At 41.9% G+C, this 15,834-nt stretch overlaps 1 protein-coding gene across 9 annotated transcripts in view; it reads left to right on the top strand.

Moving 5' to 3' along the window:
- The window catches only part of LOC144784710 (ATP-dependent translocase ABCB1-like), a 1,064,270-nt gene that overhangs the window by 345,511 nt on the left and 702,925 nt on the right, over nt 1-15,834 (top strand). For all 9 annotated transcript variants that reach the window (XM_078663665.1, XM_078663668.1, XM_078663666.1 and 6 more), the window contains one exon: nt 3,123-3,233. In XM_078663665.1, coding sequence (XP_078519791.1) covers nt 3,123-3,233 — 111 coding nt within the window. The remainder of the gene's footprint in view (nt 1-3,122; nt 3,234-15,834) is intronic.

Genomic DNA, 15,834 nt, shown 5'->3' with positions numbered 1-15,834 from the left:
AAAGCACATTTATGCGAACTTCCCTGGCACATAATACTTAAATATATTGGAAAGTAGTGTAAGGTATGGCTAATAAAAGTGTAATTATTTAATAGATGGTTAATAATAATAATCACCCATGGCTTGGCTTGGCAATTGCTTACTACTTTAAGCATATGCCACTTGCAAAGTATGCTTCAAGTTCTATATAAGTACTCGGTCAAGATGGTTTTATAAAGTTAGGCTCTCCATCCTGGCGAGCATAAAATAACATCACTCAGAAATTTCAGGGGAAAGACATTTTAAAAATGTCAATACTTGCTCCTCTAGAAATTTCACTCTCATACACTTCGCATCAGAAAGGCAATAAGTCACCAAGAAATTGCGTGTAAACGTCTTCCTTGGCATCGAGTACAACGTTCTTCCTCAAAGCAATGAGTATTCCCTAATGTGATGTTCTGTCCGCAGAATATACAGCAGGCTGCACCCACCTATTTCTCCAATGAGAGCTTTGTTGTCAGTGTGAGATTTATTTTCAAGTGCATTCAACAAATTTTCACCAAAATACATGTTAAACTATTCACTATTTATCTGAAATGCCAGCTGAATGTTAACTGGAATCAAATGTATATTGTGTTACTTCCCTTGAAGAGCTAGTGCATTCTGAGTTAAAGAAAACACGAACAAATGCCCAGAAATATAAATAACACAATTATTCCATATATAACCTCAGAAATACCAACTCAGACAGGCCTGATCATGTCACTACCCTGCTATGCTTCCGCCATGGCCGCTGGCTATAACTAATCTGAATTGTAGGGCACAAGGATGGCAGGAGAATTATGGGCAGTGGCAAACATCAGCCTGACAGTAAGTACGCAATCAGGTTCATATACATGGATTCTCTTCGAGGTCACCTGTTGAAACGCGCACCTGTCAGAAACCATTGCCTGTTTGGAATACATGGAAACACCCCTTGCCACAGTTTACATGTCCTCGATTGAGTTTGGACTCTATGTGATTTCTGAGGGCCCTAGGGGCCTTCAGGGTTGATGCTGCCTAGAGCTCAGGAAATTGTCAGGCAATATGTCTTGTCCTTTCCCGGAAAAGGAGGGAATAGGAAGGAGCCAACAGGTCATCCTGGTATGCCTCACCCTGACAAGCCTTAACCTTGATTTCCTATCTAAAAGCACTTCTGAAAATAAGGCAGTGGGTGCCTCCATATATTTCTTACTTGGCAGTTTGTTGGTTGCAGGATGGAGGGGAGTTGGGGCTGAAGATACTGACTTATCCCTTACTCCTCCTTTTGATTGGCTGCTGGGAGGACGGAGGTACAGGGCGACTACTGCTTCTAAATTTGCCTATGCCACTGTATGTTGATTCTCTTGATTCAGACAGTGAAACCCTTTGAAATGCTGAATAGTTTCATATGCTGTTCTTTAAAAAACGTGAAGGAGAACCTCTCCACTTTTCAATTGGACGCATTTGTAAAAAAAAAAATACGGAGGAATTTTTCTTAATAACATAACCTTGAAAACGATTTAGAATTGTTTGGAATATGATCCATTCTGGGGAGATTACTCGAATGTGGTGTATTAAAGAGATATATTTGTATAGAGTTTTTTTTTATAATGCAGACCCCGCCAAAAGAGGTGTCAGAACACTGCACCCGAGTTGTTGAAAGCAAAGCAGCGATTAAGCAAGCAACATGTCCTTTTGATTGGGTGAATGCAAACACCAAAAGTACAGAATTAAAAGGCACTATGAATATTAATAAAATAAAATACGTAAATCCTGAACATAAATATTAAACCAATCCAGAATTTATGGAAGTCAGAAGTTTCCCAGGGTGAATAAATATTTCATTTGTTGATTCCTTGGCAACTAACAGCCCAGCATGAATACACTAGGCTCCAATCTAATTTGCAGTTATCCATAATCAAGAAAAGCACTACAGTCATGGCTTTATAACCAGTAACAATTCCTAGTAGTGTTCGGGTGCATCTTCAGGTGATCTGAACTAGACTGTCATTGTAAACTAGCGATAGGATGCTAGAAGGCTGCAGTCCAGAGACTTCATATTTAAGCATCAGGTATAATCAGTAGATATAATAATACCGTATTTATTAAGGAGGTGTTTGTGATAAAACAGTGATTAGATAAACAAATATATTTAGTGGTTGCTTAATATACATAGTTTTAAGAACAGTAATTATTAAAGAGGCATTTAGAATGTGACAAATAAACAATATACTAACAATTCATACCAGTGTATACATTGAATTCATTTTAAGGCAGGGAAGCATGATCTTCAGTGGACAATTATCAATTTAGGTGTGAAGTAGAGGCAGGATAGACTATGTATTGAGAGTCAATACCAATAGTATATGAATCAAAAGCAGATCTCCAAATGAATTACCCTAAGAGTTTACAGAAATTGATTCCTCCTGCTGACTCCTTTGGCCTTAGTCCAGACTGAACATTACTTCTTCCCTGAGTATCTATCCACCCACTCACTGGGCACTGCATCGACATTACTTTGTGTATGGAAATATGCTTGCATAGTTGAATACTAAATATATCTAAGGACATAAGACTTCTGTACAACTTTCATAACTCTGTGGGGGTCCTTATACGTTTTCACATAAGCGCATGTTCTAATTCATCACAGAAAAAGGATTTGTTTGTGTACCTGACATTTGCAATTGAGTGGATAAATTCACGTTATGTTTGCATGAATACTTCGGAAGCAATAACTTATTTTCTTTCAACATAGCCACGTTTCCAGTAAAGGGTTACCCCTGATGTTTCCCCCAATCACAACAATAATACAGAGTAATGTTTTATAAATGCATAAACAGCTTTGCCAATCTTATTCTCTATATTAGGTAATTTGTTTAATTTATGACACGCCTAAACTGTTAAAAATGTAGTTGACAAATAAACTTTATTGGCATTTAATCAGTATTGGTTTGCCAATAGACTGCATATTGTACTGCTCTAATCTTGTTCAGACACTGTACTCACAGATGAAATCCATGCCAGTCTGGCTTTTCCAAACACTAACACAAATTTACTTTTCTCTATCAATTGCATCTTCAGACAGTTCACCTGAGCTCCTTTGCTTTACTTTATTTACTTAGAAACGCCTTATAGATAGCAGCTCTACAGATGGACACAAACCAGACAGATTCACAGGAAGGATTGAATTCCGAAACATCCATTTTTCATACCCAACAAGACCTGATATTCAGGTAAGTTACACCACTATGCACCTATGGACTCATAAAAAGGGAGCCTTGGAGTCTTGCACATGTGGCACCATGTTTTATTATGTGAACAGTTATGCTGCGCGGTGTAACTGCAAAATAGAGCTAATGTTGAGAAATGATAAGTTAAATATTTGAAAAGTAAGGACTTTAACATTTGTTTTTTCAGTGAATTTCTAGTTTTTTTTAAAGCAAAGTAATATTTAGTTACAATATGTAAATCCAGCCCCCCCCCACCCTGCACGGCTGTGTATGGTGCTGGATTGGCTGCAGGGCCTGTGAGCAACACCCCACATGCAACTAACCTCACAGTTTACACAACCTTTGGCCATTCACATTGGGGGGTTGGCCACAGGGCCTGGCTCTATCGACCCTACCCCAGGGTCTTTTTTATAAAGGGGAGGGGGGTCCAAGTGGCCCACTCCCCGAGCCACTCCCTGAGCTCAATTAGGCCCTGGGGACCGCATCCTCAGGGATTTTTTATAGGGAAGCACAGCTGTGTGGCCCCCTCCCAAAGCTGTTGTTTTTTTATTAAAGAGGAGGGTGCATGCATGGTCCCCCTCCCCAGGCCAATTATCCCCCAGATCCTGGCATTATTGCCAGGGGAAGGGGGCATGTGGACCTCCCTGGGCTGATTTCAGACCTGGGCAAACCCATCTTCTGGGGCCCAGCATAATGTTTACAGGAAGGGGGCATGCAACCCTCGTCTAGGATGATTTCACCCCCAGGCATCCCATCCCCTAGGGCTCGATATGACCACCCAGGGTACCCACCATAGTCTCATTGGGGGCAACAGGGGGAGTCTGAAGGCCTCATTGGCAGTTGCACATTCCCTGCAAACAGCAGGCACAGGCATTGCTCTTGCCGCAGGGAGCAGCTACTAATGCTGCTCTCTGTGGGTGGGAGCTATATTTTGATATGTTTCCCTGCCTGGATCAGCGCGTGTAGAGAAACAGATCAAAAGTCTGCTCCCAGTGGGCGGGAACCTTTTTGAAGGTGTTTGCTCCTGCTTGGTGGAAGTTTTGAAAATGCCCCCACCAAGCGAGAGAAAACATAGGTTTCTCTGTACAACCCTAACTCCACTAAGGTAATTAGCAACAGGGATAGGCACCCTGGGGTCTACAGATGCTCGGGTGGGGGCCCACATGTGCCTCTCCCCTTATTTATTGATTTTGGCTGTGTGCCGTGCTTCTCTCCTCCCCATACATAATTTTGTTTGCCCAGGGGGTGGGTTCCCTTTGGTCTCTAATGACTAAGAGAGAGGGTCTATGCAACCCCCTCCCCAGACATAATATGTTCAGGACCCTGGGTGGACTCCTCAGGGCCTATGATGGCTCCCCTCCCTATAAATATTGTTTTCAACCCCGGTTGTGGGCTCCCCGGAGTGTCTTGAGGAAAGTGGAGCGGGGCCAGGCAACCTTTCCCCTTTATACAGCCCCCAAATGGGCTTCCTGGAGCTTATAGTAAAGAAATGTGACCACAATGTCATTTTCCGATCCCGCAACATGTCATGGGATTGCAGAATCTTTTTGACACTTTTTCCCCTTTTGGCCCCTGAGGGCCCTTCTGGGTCCACCCCATGAGGCCTAGGGGGTCAGGGTATTCCTATCCTGTCCCCTTATATTCTTTTTTTTTTTTAAACTTCAGGCCAGGGTAATAAGTATCAAAGTCCTGTAATGACTGACAGAAACATTTTCTCATGTTGCTGGCAGCCAATCAGAGTGCTCACTCTCGCAGTAGTCTGACTCCAGCAGGAGAGTGAGGGTCAAAGGGAAATAAAGCTCCCTGGGCCAGTCAGAATGCTCTATTTTTACATTGGCTTTTAAGACTCTCAGGGGCTTATTTACACACCCCTTGCACCACTTTTGCCTGATTTTTAACATGTGAAAAGTGACGTACTCAAGACATGAACTGTGACATCACTGATATCATCTCAAATGACATCACTCATGACATCATCCAGTGAGTGTGGGTATTTTCAAAACGGTTCTGAGTATTAAACATGTATGGTAAGATACTAGAAAAGATAACTTACTATACTTTGTGTACTACTAATGAGTGAAACTATTTCAAACATATATTATGTGAGTTGCTGTGTGACTGTGTGTATCAATGTTAGAGTAGGTGTCTGAGTGGCTCTATAGGTGTATGAGTGGCTGTACGCGTGAGGGAGTAGCTGTGTCAGTGGCTGTAAGGGTGAGTCAGTGGTTTTATGGGTGAGTGAGCAGCTGTGTGAGTGGCTGTAGGGGTGAGTATGTGACTGTGTGTGGCTGAGTAAGTGGGTATGTTAGTGGTGTATGGGTGAGTGAGTGGGTATGTTAGAAGCAGTATAGGTAAGTGATGGGAGGTGTGAGTGGCTGTATGGGAAAGTGGGTGGTTTTATGTTTGAGTGAGTTGATGTGTGAGTGGCTGTAGGGGTGAATATGTGACTGTGTTTGGCTGAGTGAGTGGGTGTGTCAGTGGAGTATGGGTTAGTAAGTGGGTATGTGAGTGGATGTATAGGCGAGTGATGGGGTGTGTGAGAGGTTATATGGGTGAGTGAGTGGGTGCATAAAGGCTATATGGGTGAGTACATGGGTGTGTGAGTGACTGTATAGGTGAGTGAGCACATGTGGTAGAATCTGTATGAGTAAGTATGTGGATGAGTGGGTAACAGTATGGGTGAGTGAGTGGCTATATTAATTGACTGTATGGGTCAATGAGTCGGTGTGTAAGTAGCTGTATGGTTGACTGACTCAGTGTATAAGTGGCTGTAAGGGGTGGATGTGTTAGTGTCTGTATATCTGTTTCACTAATATGTAAGTGGCTGTATTGATGAGTGATTGGGTATGCATGAGTGGAGATATGGGTAAGTTAGTGGCTGTGTGAGAGGCTGTATGAGTGAATAGATGTGTGAGTGGCTCTATGAATCAGTGATTGGGTGGGTGAGTACTTGTATGGGTCATTGAATGGGTTTGTGAGTGGTTGTGTGGGAATGGGTGATGTGAGGTTGTATAGGGATATGAGCGGTTTGGTAGATGATTACATCAGTGAAGTCATTTAAGATGTCATCCATGTTGTCATTGCGGCTGCTTTTTTATGCATTGGGGAATGGTTTCCAAGGCTGAAAATTCAGCACACCAGTGATATAAAAGGTAGAGTTACTCTGAAACCAGGTTTGAGAAATGGCGGTGTTAAAGACACAAGTTAGGTGTCCACAATAGATTTTATTTTGTGTGCGTAATTCGCCAGTGTGGCCACCTGTGCAACGTAGCAGAAACCTTGCCAATATCGCAATGTCACTGTGAATATTGGTGAAAAAATACTAAAAACTGAAGATATAAACAGACCCACCCACAGTTTTACTTAGATGTTCAAAGACCCACTCACAGATAGGCATGCACCCAGTAACAGACTCATTCAGAGATTCATAGACTGAGTTGTAGTTCCATACCGACACTAACACATCCACTCACAGACCCACTCACAAACTCACACACCCACTCAGAGACCCACTAAGTAACTCATGTACCAATTGACAGACCTAATAATGCACTCAGCCACAAATCCACTCAGACACTGATACTCCTATAGACACCCCCATTCAGAGACTCAGACATCTACTCACTGACCCACTCAGAGAGTGATACAGTCTCTGACAGACCCTCAGACAGTCACTCAGAGACCCACTCACAGACTGATGCATCCACTAACAGACCCATTCAGAGACTCAGACACCCTGCCACATACCCACTCATATACTTTTTACACACACTCACATGCCCACTCAGACAGTAATGCATCCAGTGAGAGACTGAGACACCCACTGACAGAGCCACTCAGACACTGATGTACCCACTGAGAGACCTGCTCAGAGACTCAGACAACTACTCACTGACCCACTCAGACACTGATGCATTTTCTGAAAGACCCATTCAAACACTCAGACAGCCACTCACAGACCCACTCACAGAGTGATGCATCCCCTGACATACCCATTCAGATACTCAGACAGCCACTCACAGACCCCCTCAAAGACTCATGCACTCACTCACATGCCCACCCAGACAGTTATGCAGCCACTGACAGACACACTAAGAAACTCAGACAGCCACTCACATGCCCAGTCAGTCCTATCACACCCAATCATAGCCTGAGAGACTTAGACACCCAGTCATAGACCAGCTCATAGACTAACACACCTGGTCACAGATCCATTCAGAGGCTGCGACACCCAGTCCCAAATATATACAGAGACTAATACAGTCATTCAAAGACCCACTGAGACAATCATGCACCCACTCGGACACTCATTGACAGACTTAGCACCCATTTACAGATCTCACTAAAACACTCATACATGCTGTGAGAGAAACATTCAGAGGCTCACACATGTTTTTACATATATTTAGATAATAATGTATATTTGTGATAGTTAGAAGACATTTTTTACTTATACATTTTGAATGTGCTGGTAGATATTGAATGTCTGCGTTTGTTTTGCGATTTCGCAACGTATTCGCAATCATCATGACGTCGCTGTGAAACATTTTCAAAAATTGGAAAAAAAACGTTACTTATAAAAAAGTTAACACATTTTGGGCACTAGGGTGGCTCTGCCAATACAAGAGCCTTTGTGTTGATTGTGTGTATATGACAGCTACACATAAGACTGGATGAGTTTCAGGTTGCTAAGAAACACCCTGTTGCCTTCGTCTGTAGAGTGCACTCCATCACTGCTATAGATTCCATGCTTATCAAAATGCAGGTTGTTGTTGTAGACAGACTCTAAGATATGGTCTCTGAGAAATGCAGAAACAGATTTATTAACATGTTTCCTGATTTTGTCAATCTGTGGATGGAATTCATCAGACCACTTCCATTTCTGTCTTTGTGTTATTAGTTGGAGTACACCAAGGCAGTGTGAGGGAAAAGAGTCATTAATTTTGCAAATGCATCCTTCATTAGGATTTCCAGTCCTACCCAAGTCAGTGTGCCTAGGTAATTTCCACCACAGTGCACAATCATAAGGTTATGGTGTTGGGAATCAACAATGCTTTGAACTAAAGGCAGCACTTGATGATACGTTAAGCCTCTCTGTACAATCCATTTAATGTCCACATTAGGCAAGCCCAAGTCTCTGTCAATACAACTCTTGGTAGCACCTTCTCTAGCCCAGAAGTTATAGCTGTGGCCCACAATCCACACTCTAAACATTTTGTAGTAAAGCAGCAGTAGCAGACAGGAGAAGGCTAGAGCTCAATAAGGCAGTTTTCCAAATGAAAGTCAGTTGAAATTAAGGTGTTCTTGTGGTGTAAAAAAAGCAAATTTGTGTTTCCATATTCTGAGCATGAAGGTGAATAATATTAGGTAGTGTATTTAGAGGATTAGTAACTGCACCTGTGATTGGCTCTGGTAAAACAAAAATGTAACTTAGACATGGCCATGCTTTTTAATGTTTGCAGTAAACCACATCTGCTACAGCTCATTTTGTAAGTATGTTCTTCCTGAAATGTGCTGTGAACATGTGACCTACTGGTTGTAGTGGGTTGGAATGGAGACTGTGCTAATAGTTTATTGAGGGAAGGGTGTTAAAGACACAGGTACCATTTCTTATAAATGTGAGGTGTTTAGACTAATTTTAGTATGAAAAGGGTTTCATTTCCTAGTGAGGACTTGCTAAAAAAAAGTGTGGTATACTCTTAAAGTTATAAAAGTATGAAGGCAAATATGTTTTTGGACTCCATTTTTTTCTCTCAAATTCTATGCAATGACCGCGAATATGTCTGAATCATGAAGAAACAGGCATTCATTTTGGTGGTCTTCGTAAAGGTGAGAGAAAGGGCTAACACATACTAACCACTGAGAAGTGCAATTACAATGCTAACATATTAAAGGAAAGGTTCCTTTGCTGCCTTCTGCAGTATCAGACAGTGCAAAGCTGAAAAGGTTGCCATTTATGGTTGCTTTTATGAGTGTAGTGTGCCATTCTTGTGCTTAGTTTTTACAAACTGTGAGATTATTGCATCTATCTAATGAGAGCAACAAAAGCTATTTGATCAATTAACTCAATCATCTGGTATGTGAATTATGTTTCTTTTTAACCAAAAATGATTAAGAAGGTATATGTAATGTGAACTCTTTCAAAACGAGTCTGAAATGTATATAAAAATATTGAAGGAAAATGAGATGGCTTATGAGTGGTAGTATAAGTGTTTTTATATATTTATTAAGTGGAGAGTAAAACACAGTCTGTGCCAGCTGCAAAGTAGGTGTGTGTGAAGTTAGATCACAATGTTTTGTCAAGGAGCTTCATATTCCCTTGTGCTGCCTTACTCCAATCTCTAAATGGTAGAAAAAACACTGTAATGTAATGATAAACATGATCTGTTTTTCTTTGCATTCTTGGACTTGTAGACCTATTTATTCCATTCTAAAAGAGGACTAGAAGAGTTAGAATTGAATGAGCAAAAAGTGAACTGTAGCGGTATATTAATGATGAATCACTGAGACTTGGCAGCTATATATTAGATATTTTTAGCGTAGCTATTTTTAAGTTATGAGGAAAGTTTTTATATTCTTAGATGCTGAGATATGTTCTTTAAGTTTACAGTAGTATGATGGTGCTAGGCATAGTTAACATGTTTTTATAAGCAGAGCTCATGTTTACTAGTGCAGACTGCTCCTGTGCAGCCTGGCTGCAAGTTTGACGCTGCATGTAACATGTTTTGTGAAGTGCTGCATGGTTGTTTTACAACAGATAACTGACCAGTGAGATATTTTGTAGATATGCCATATAGCATGGTCTTTTGTGTTTAGATAAGTGAAAGTTGTTGTTTTGAGTTTTATTGAATTAGTCATGCACACACACCCAAGAAGCAATCCATCCAGCCTCTTACAGACACATATAGAGAAGCATACGTGCCAGAAAGAGAGGTATCAATTTACTAACGTAATTACAAATACATAAAATAACGGTCAGAGATAGGGACTGAAGCACTCATTCAGATATCTGTCAAAGAACTGAGTCTTTCAATTCTACCACATAGAAAAGTAGTCCTTCCATTAAGTCTCGGGCCAGGGATACTTGAACTTCAGAGAGCAGTTTTGCTTCTCATTTAAAGCCCCTAGAAAAGGTATAATGTCTTCTTCTACCACATACAAATGACCAGTAATGTAGGCTGAAGCTAGTTGATAGTACACTGAGGTATGTGCTTAAAAGGTAAGACACATACTCTGACTTTTCTGTTAGCTATATACACTCCTACAAAGCCATGTGTTGAATTATACATCCATCCTTCAATCCAGACTTTTAATCTGACATACCTAAGCTGACAAGCAGACAGACACTAAAACACCCATACAGACTCTAACTCGCACCTAAACATTTACTCACACAGACAGGCACAAAATATATGTATATGATGGCAATGAAGGCAGTTGCACACACACTTAAATAACCCAAAACTCACTAATATACATAGGAAGCAATCCATCCAGCACCTTACAAACACATATAGAGAGTAACACATGTCACAAACAGAGGCACTGATTTACTAACAAACTTACATATACATGCAATAACAGCCCCAGATACGGACTGGTACAGTCATTCAGATGTCTGCAAAAGAACTGATACTTTCAAGTTTACCATGCACAAACGTAGTCCTTGGATTATGTCTCCTGCCTGGTATATTTGAACTTGTTCATACAATTTTACTACTAGCACTATCTTCTCTCTTGAAACTCCTACACGAGGTATAAATTCCTCTTCTACCACATGTAAATGACCACTAATGTAGGCTGCAGCTAGGCCATAGTTCATTGAGCTATGTGCTTAAAAAGTAAGACACGTACTCTGACATTTCTGTGAGCTATATGAGAGTCATGTACTGAATCATCCACCCTGCCATCCCACCTATGATCTGACATACCTAAGTAGACACGTAGGCAGTCACTAAAACATCTGGACAGACTGTGACATCATCACCTAAACATTTACTCACACACATAGGCAGAATTGATGGCAGTTGCACACACTCTTAAAGAACCCAGTACTCACTAATGCACCCAGGTGGCAAAACATCCACCGCCTTACAGACACATATAGAGAAGTATACTTGTCTCAAAGAGACAAACTTACATAGACATTCAATCACAGCCCCAAATAGAGACTGGAACACTTATTTACATGTCTACTAAAGAACTGACACTTTCAAGTTCACCATCCACAGAAGTAGCCCTTGCATCATATATCAGCTGTAATACTGTTGAGTGTGTGCATGCACTTTTACTGCTATCTCTACTTGACATTAAAAATCCCTTGCAACTGTTAATGAGTTGTTCCATGACATAAGACTCACCTCTAAAGTATGCTACAGCTATGTCCTACAGTATGTTCCTATGTACATAAAAGCTAACACATGCAGTTAGAAGTTTGGTGAGCTATTTCAACACTTACAGACCCATATACTCACATATGCATTATCCTAACACAGAGACATAAACATAAAAATTAACGAAGTAATGTTTGCAATATTGAATAATATAGCAATTTATGCCGTTAGTTCACCATCTAATAGTATATATTGAAAAGAGAAATTTGCCTTTTTTCTTCTTGACTACAAAGAGCTACAATGGCAATAAAAAGGCACAGAAAAAAGAAACAGTGATAAGGATAATATTTCCTTACAAATGAGAAACAAAAGGAGCAAAATGCAGCAAAAGTGGCGAAAGAGAAGGGAGCTGCCGGTAATAGGACAAAGATTATTCTTAAAATTGTATGTCATCAGCTTGAAAAATTGGAAAATCAAGTAAATAAACAACAAAGGCTAAGTCCAACTACGAAAGAAGAAAACATCTATGATATAAAGAGTAAAAAGACATGCAAAAAAGGAGAAAGTTTAACCGGAATGCAGAAACAGTTGAAGAAGTTAGGATATTCAGTACTAGAGTAATTCAAAATTTATTGAAAAGTTCCAAGAAATATGAAAGAAGAAGAGAAACAGTCAGACAAAAGGAATGTATTGAAAATGTAGTTGATAAGGCCTTTGCTCTCAAGAGGAAGCTATTTATTTTGGTTCTAAACAAAATGAAGACACAGGACAAAATAGTATTTTCTATGAGGAGACAAAGCCAAAAGAAAAGACTGGTCAATAGAACTAACTTTTGCAAAGTTTTGGTGGTAAATGGATACATACCTCAAGTACTGAGTCCTTCTTTAGTGAAGAAAATCTACTTGCAAGAGAACAAATTAGGTCATGCAGTTGATGATTGTGGACAATGTTATAAGATGAAAGATGGTTACCCTATTCCAAAAGAAGTACCTAGAAATGTAGAAGAAGTCATAGCTGAAGATGTGCAGGGAAGACTTAAATAGGCCACTTCACATAAATGAAACTGTAGCAGTGGTTGTAGCGTTCGGCAGGAATCAACTGATATATTGAGAGCTTCCTTATGTCAGTTTGTGTGCAAAAGTCTGAAACAGAAAATTGGTATTTTGCAAGAATTAGATCCATGCAAGGTAATAGAGTGCAGAGACATTCCCTAGCATGTCTATCAAAGAAATTGTGCCAAAGCACATTTCATCAATTTAGAATGTTAGCTGTTCACCACTCTAATATGCAAAAACTAGTTAGGAGGCTTTACTATGTTAAAAGTCCTGCTCGGTGTTTAGGAGAAATTAATAGACCTCTCTTGCATCGTACAGTAGCAGAGGTACAAAATAAGTTTGATGAAGTTCAGTTTCGTTTCTTTGGGCCTGAAGTGTGTAGGGAAAATGAGGACTTATACAGCAGTACCAGAACAGGAGACAGGTATTACTGATAAACAGTGTTTGCTCAGAGATACCAAACTATGTTTGCATTTGTTGTCAATGAACTCACTAAAAAAGTCAAAATCAAAATGTTGATTTGTATTTAAAAAGTGAAAAAGAGAATGATGATATGTCGCAAGAATTTGCGACTTATTTATTTGTAGAGGAACATTTTGACTGTTCATTCGACAAATTATATGTCAGCACTAGTTAGAAGCTAAGAAAATGCCAGCTACAGCTACAGCAGTGCATAACAAGTTAGAAGTCATCTCAGTTCTGGTACAACTTCAAGATCTAATGTGTGTGAATCAATTCTTATCCAATGTGCATTTCCATTCCAAGCTATAGTTCATCTGGAGCCAAAGACAAAGGAAGTTACCTCCAACTGAGTTCCAGAAAGGTCGTAAAGGTAGAGTTGTATACTTACCATTAGATTTCAAGCAGATTATTCAAATTGTAGAGGTAAAGAGAGATTTGGTAGAAATGCTTGTAATCCTAGTGAATTGTGCTCCTAATAAAATCAAAAAGATACAGCAAGAGTTAGGCAATGTTTTTCAAAATTTACCATATATGAAGGACCATATATAATTATCAAAATGGCAGATTAAAAAAGTAGATCGATCTAGATTAAAAGAAATGTATGAACACTACAGGTATCAATCAATTATGGGTTTCATCTGCAGTAAAATGAATCCTCCTCTCGGTGAAGAAACTTATTTCTTTTTGCAAGTGAAATACTGTAATTGAGGATACAAATTCCCAACATTTTTTACACAAGATGTCATTTTTGATTCCTACAACCTATGATCTCAGAAGGAAGACTGAACAGCTTTTTGTCTGAAGTCAGAAACACTCTCAAACGAAAATCACATAAATATACAATCAACCAGAGAAGAACAGAGGCTTAAACATATACCAATGACTATAATCCTGTAATTCTGAAGATGTGGAAAGCAAATATGGATCTACAATTTATTGCAAACAATTACATTGCTGTTGCTTGCTATGTGACATCATACAAAACAAAATCAGGGAGGAAAGAGATATGGGAGGAGATTTCTGCAGAAAAGAGTCTTACCAAGAACTTTCATAGTTTCAGCTTGAAAATGCTTTCCCACAGAGAAAGAGGTTTGTATGAATGCTTGGACAGGTAAAGCTCAGCTAGCGGACTTTCCAAGTCAAAAGGAGTTCTTTGGGTAAGCCTAGGCCTTGCAAGTAGTTGTAATAGAGTATTAAAGTAAGGGGATACCACTGAACTCTTTTTCCGACTGTTGCTGAGGGTCGAGGACGCTGTTGGACCCCTTTTACCTACCCACCTGTTTCACAACTAGCGGAACCCGCTGCGCACCGGAGTGACTGGCAAGTCGGACTGTGCTGCGGGTGTAGGTCCAGGGCTGCGAGCGTGCGGGGCAGGACTTCGATTACCAGAAGCCTCTGCACACCGCGCCTCTCGTCACCTGGCCGCTCTCCCTGGACACCACGCCCCGCCTGCAATCCCTCAAAGGCTCGGGAGGAGCAATCAACTTGGGATACCACTGAACTCTTTTTCCGACTGTTGCTGAGGATCGAGGACGCTGTTGGACCCCTTTTACCTACCCACCTGTTTCACAACTAGCGGAACCCGCTCCGCGGGTCCTGCTGCGCACCGGAGTGACTGGCAAGTCGGACTGTGCTGCGGGTGTAGGTCCAGGGCTGCGAGCGTGCGGGGCAGGACTTCGATTACCAGAAGCCTCTGCACACCGCGCCTCTCGTCACCTGGCCGCTCTCCCTGGACACCACGCCCCGCCTGCAATCCCTCAAAGGCTCGGGAGGAGCAATCAACTTGGGATACCACTGAACTCTTTTTCCGACTGTTGCTGAGGGTCGAGGACGCTGTTGGACCCCTTTTACCTACCCACCTGTTTCACAACTAGCGGAACCCGCTCCGCGGGTCCCGCTGCGCACCGGAGTGACTGGCAAGTCGGACTGTGCTGCGGGTGTAGGTCCAGGGCTACGAGCGTGCGGGGCAGGACTTCGATTACCAGAAGCCTCTGCACACCGCGCCTCTCGTCACCTGGCCGCTCTCCCTGGACACCACGCCCCGCCTGCAATCCCTCAAAGGCTCGGGAGGAGCAATCAACTTGGGATACCACTGAACTCTTTTTCCGACTGTTGCTGAGGGTCGAGGACGCTGTTGGACCCCTTTTACCTACCCACCTGTTTCACAACTAGCGGAACCCGCTCCGCGGGTCCCGCTGCGCACCGGAGTGACTGGCAAGTCGGACTGTGCTGCGGGTGTAGGTCCAGGGCTGCGAGCGTGCGGGGCAGGACTTCGATTACCAGAAGCCTCTGCACACCGCGCCTCTCGTCACCTGGCCGCTCTCCCTGGACACCACGCCCCGCCTGCAATTCTACGGACTACCTACTTAAGGGAAGGTCATTACCCGCTAAGCGGGAGCGTCCCCGGAGAAGCCCGGGACAAGGGCGGGACCGTCTGTGGCCGTCGGGGGCCGAAGGAGGCCGGGCTGGGCCTACCCCCCTTTGTTCGCGTATTCAATTCCTGGTCACACTTCCTGCTACAATCCCCGGCTGAATATAACTCTGTACTATTATAATGCCGTCCCCGGCAAAGGAGAGCACTCCATTGAAGCCGGGAGGTGTTAAAAGCAGGACTTTAGAGAATTATTTCTCGCGGGCGGGGGGGGAGGGGGACAAAGAGTGTAATCTGTCTCGGTTAAGGGCAGAAAGGAGACGCTCAATAGACAATTTGAAAAATACCCCCCTTGGAGACCAACCCACCATGCCCAGGGAGGA

This window comes from Lissotriton helveticus, chromosome 10, assembly GCF_964261635.1.
Source record: "Lissotriton helveticus chromosome 10, aLisHel1.1, whole genome shotgun sequence".
NCBI lineage: Eukaryota > Metazoa > Chordata > Amphibia > Caudata > Salamandridae > Lissotriton > Lissotriton helveticus.
This window is presented reverse-complemented; position numbering and strand designations above follow the sequence as displayed.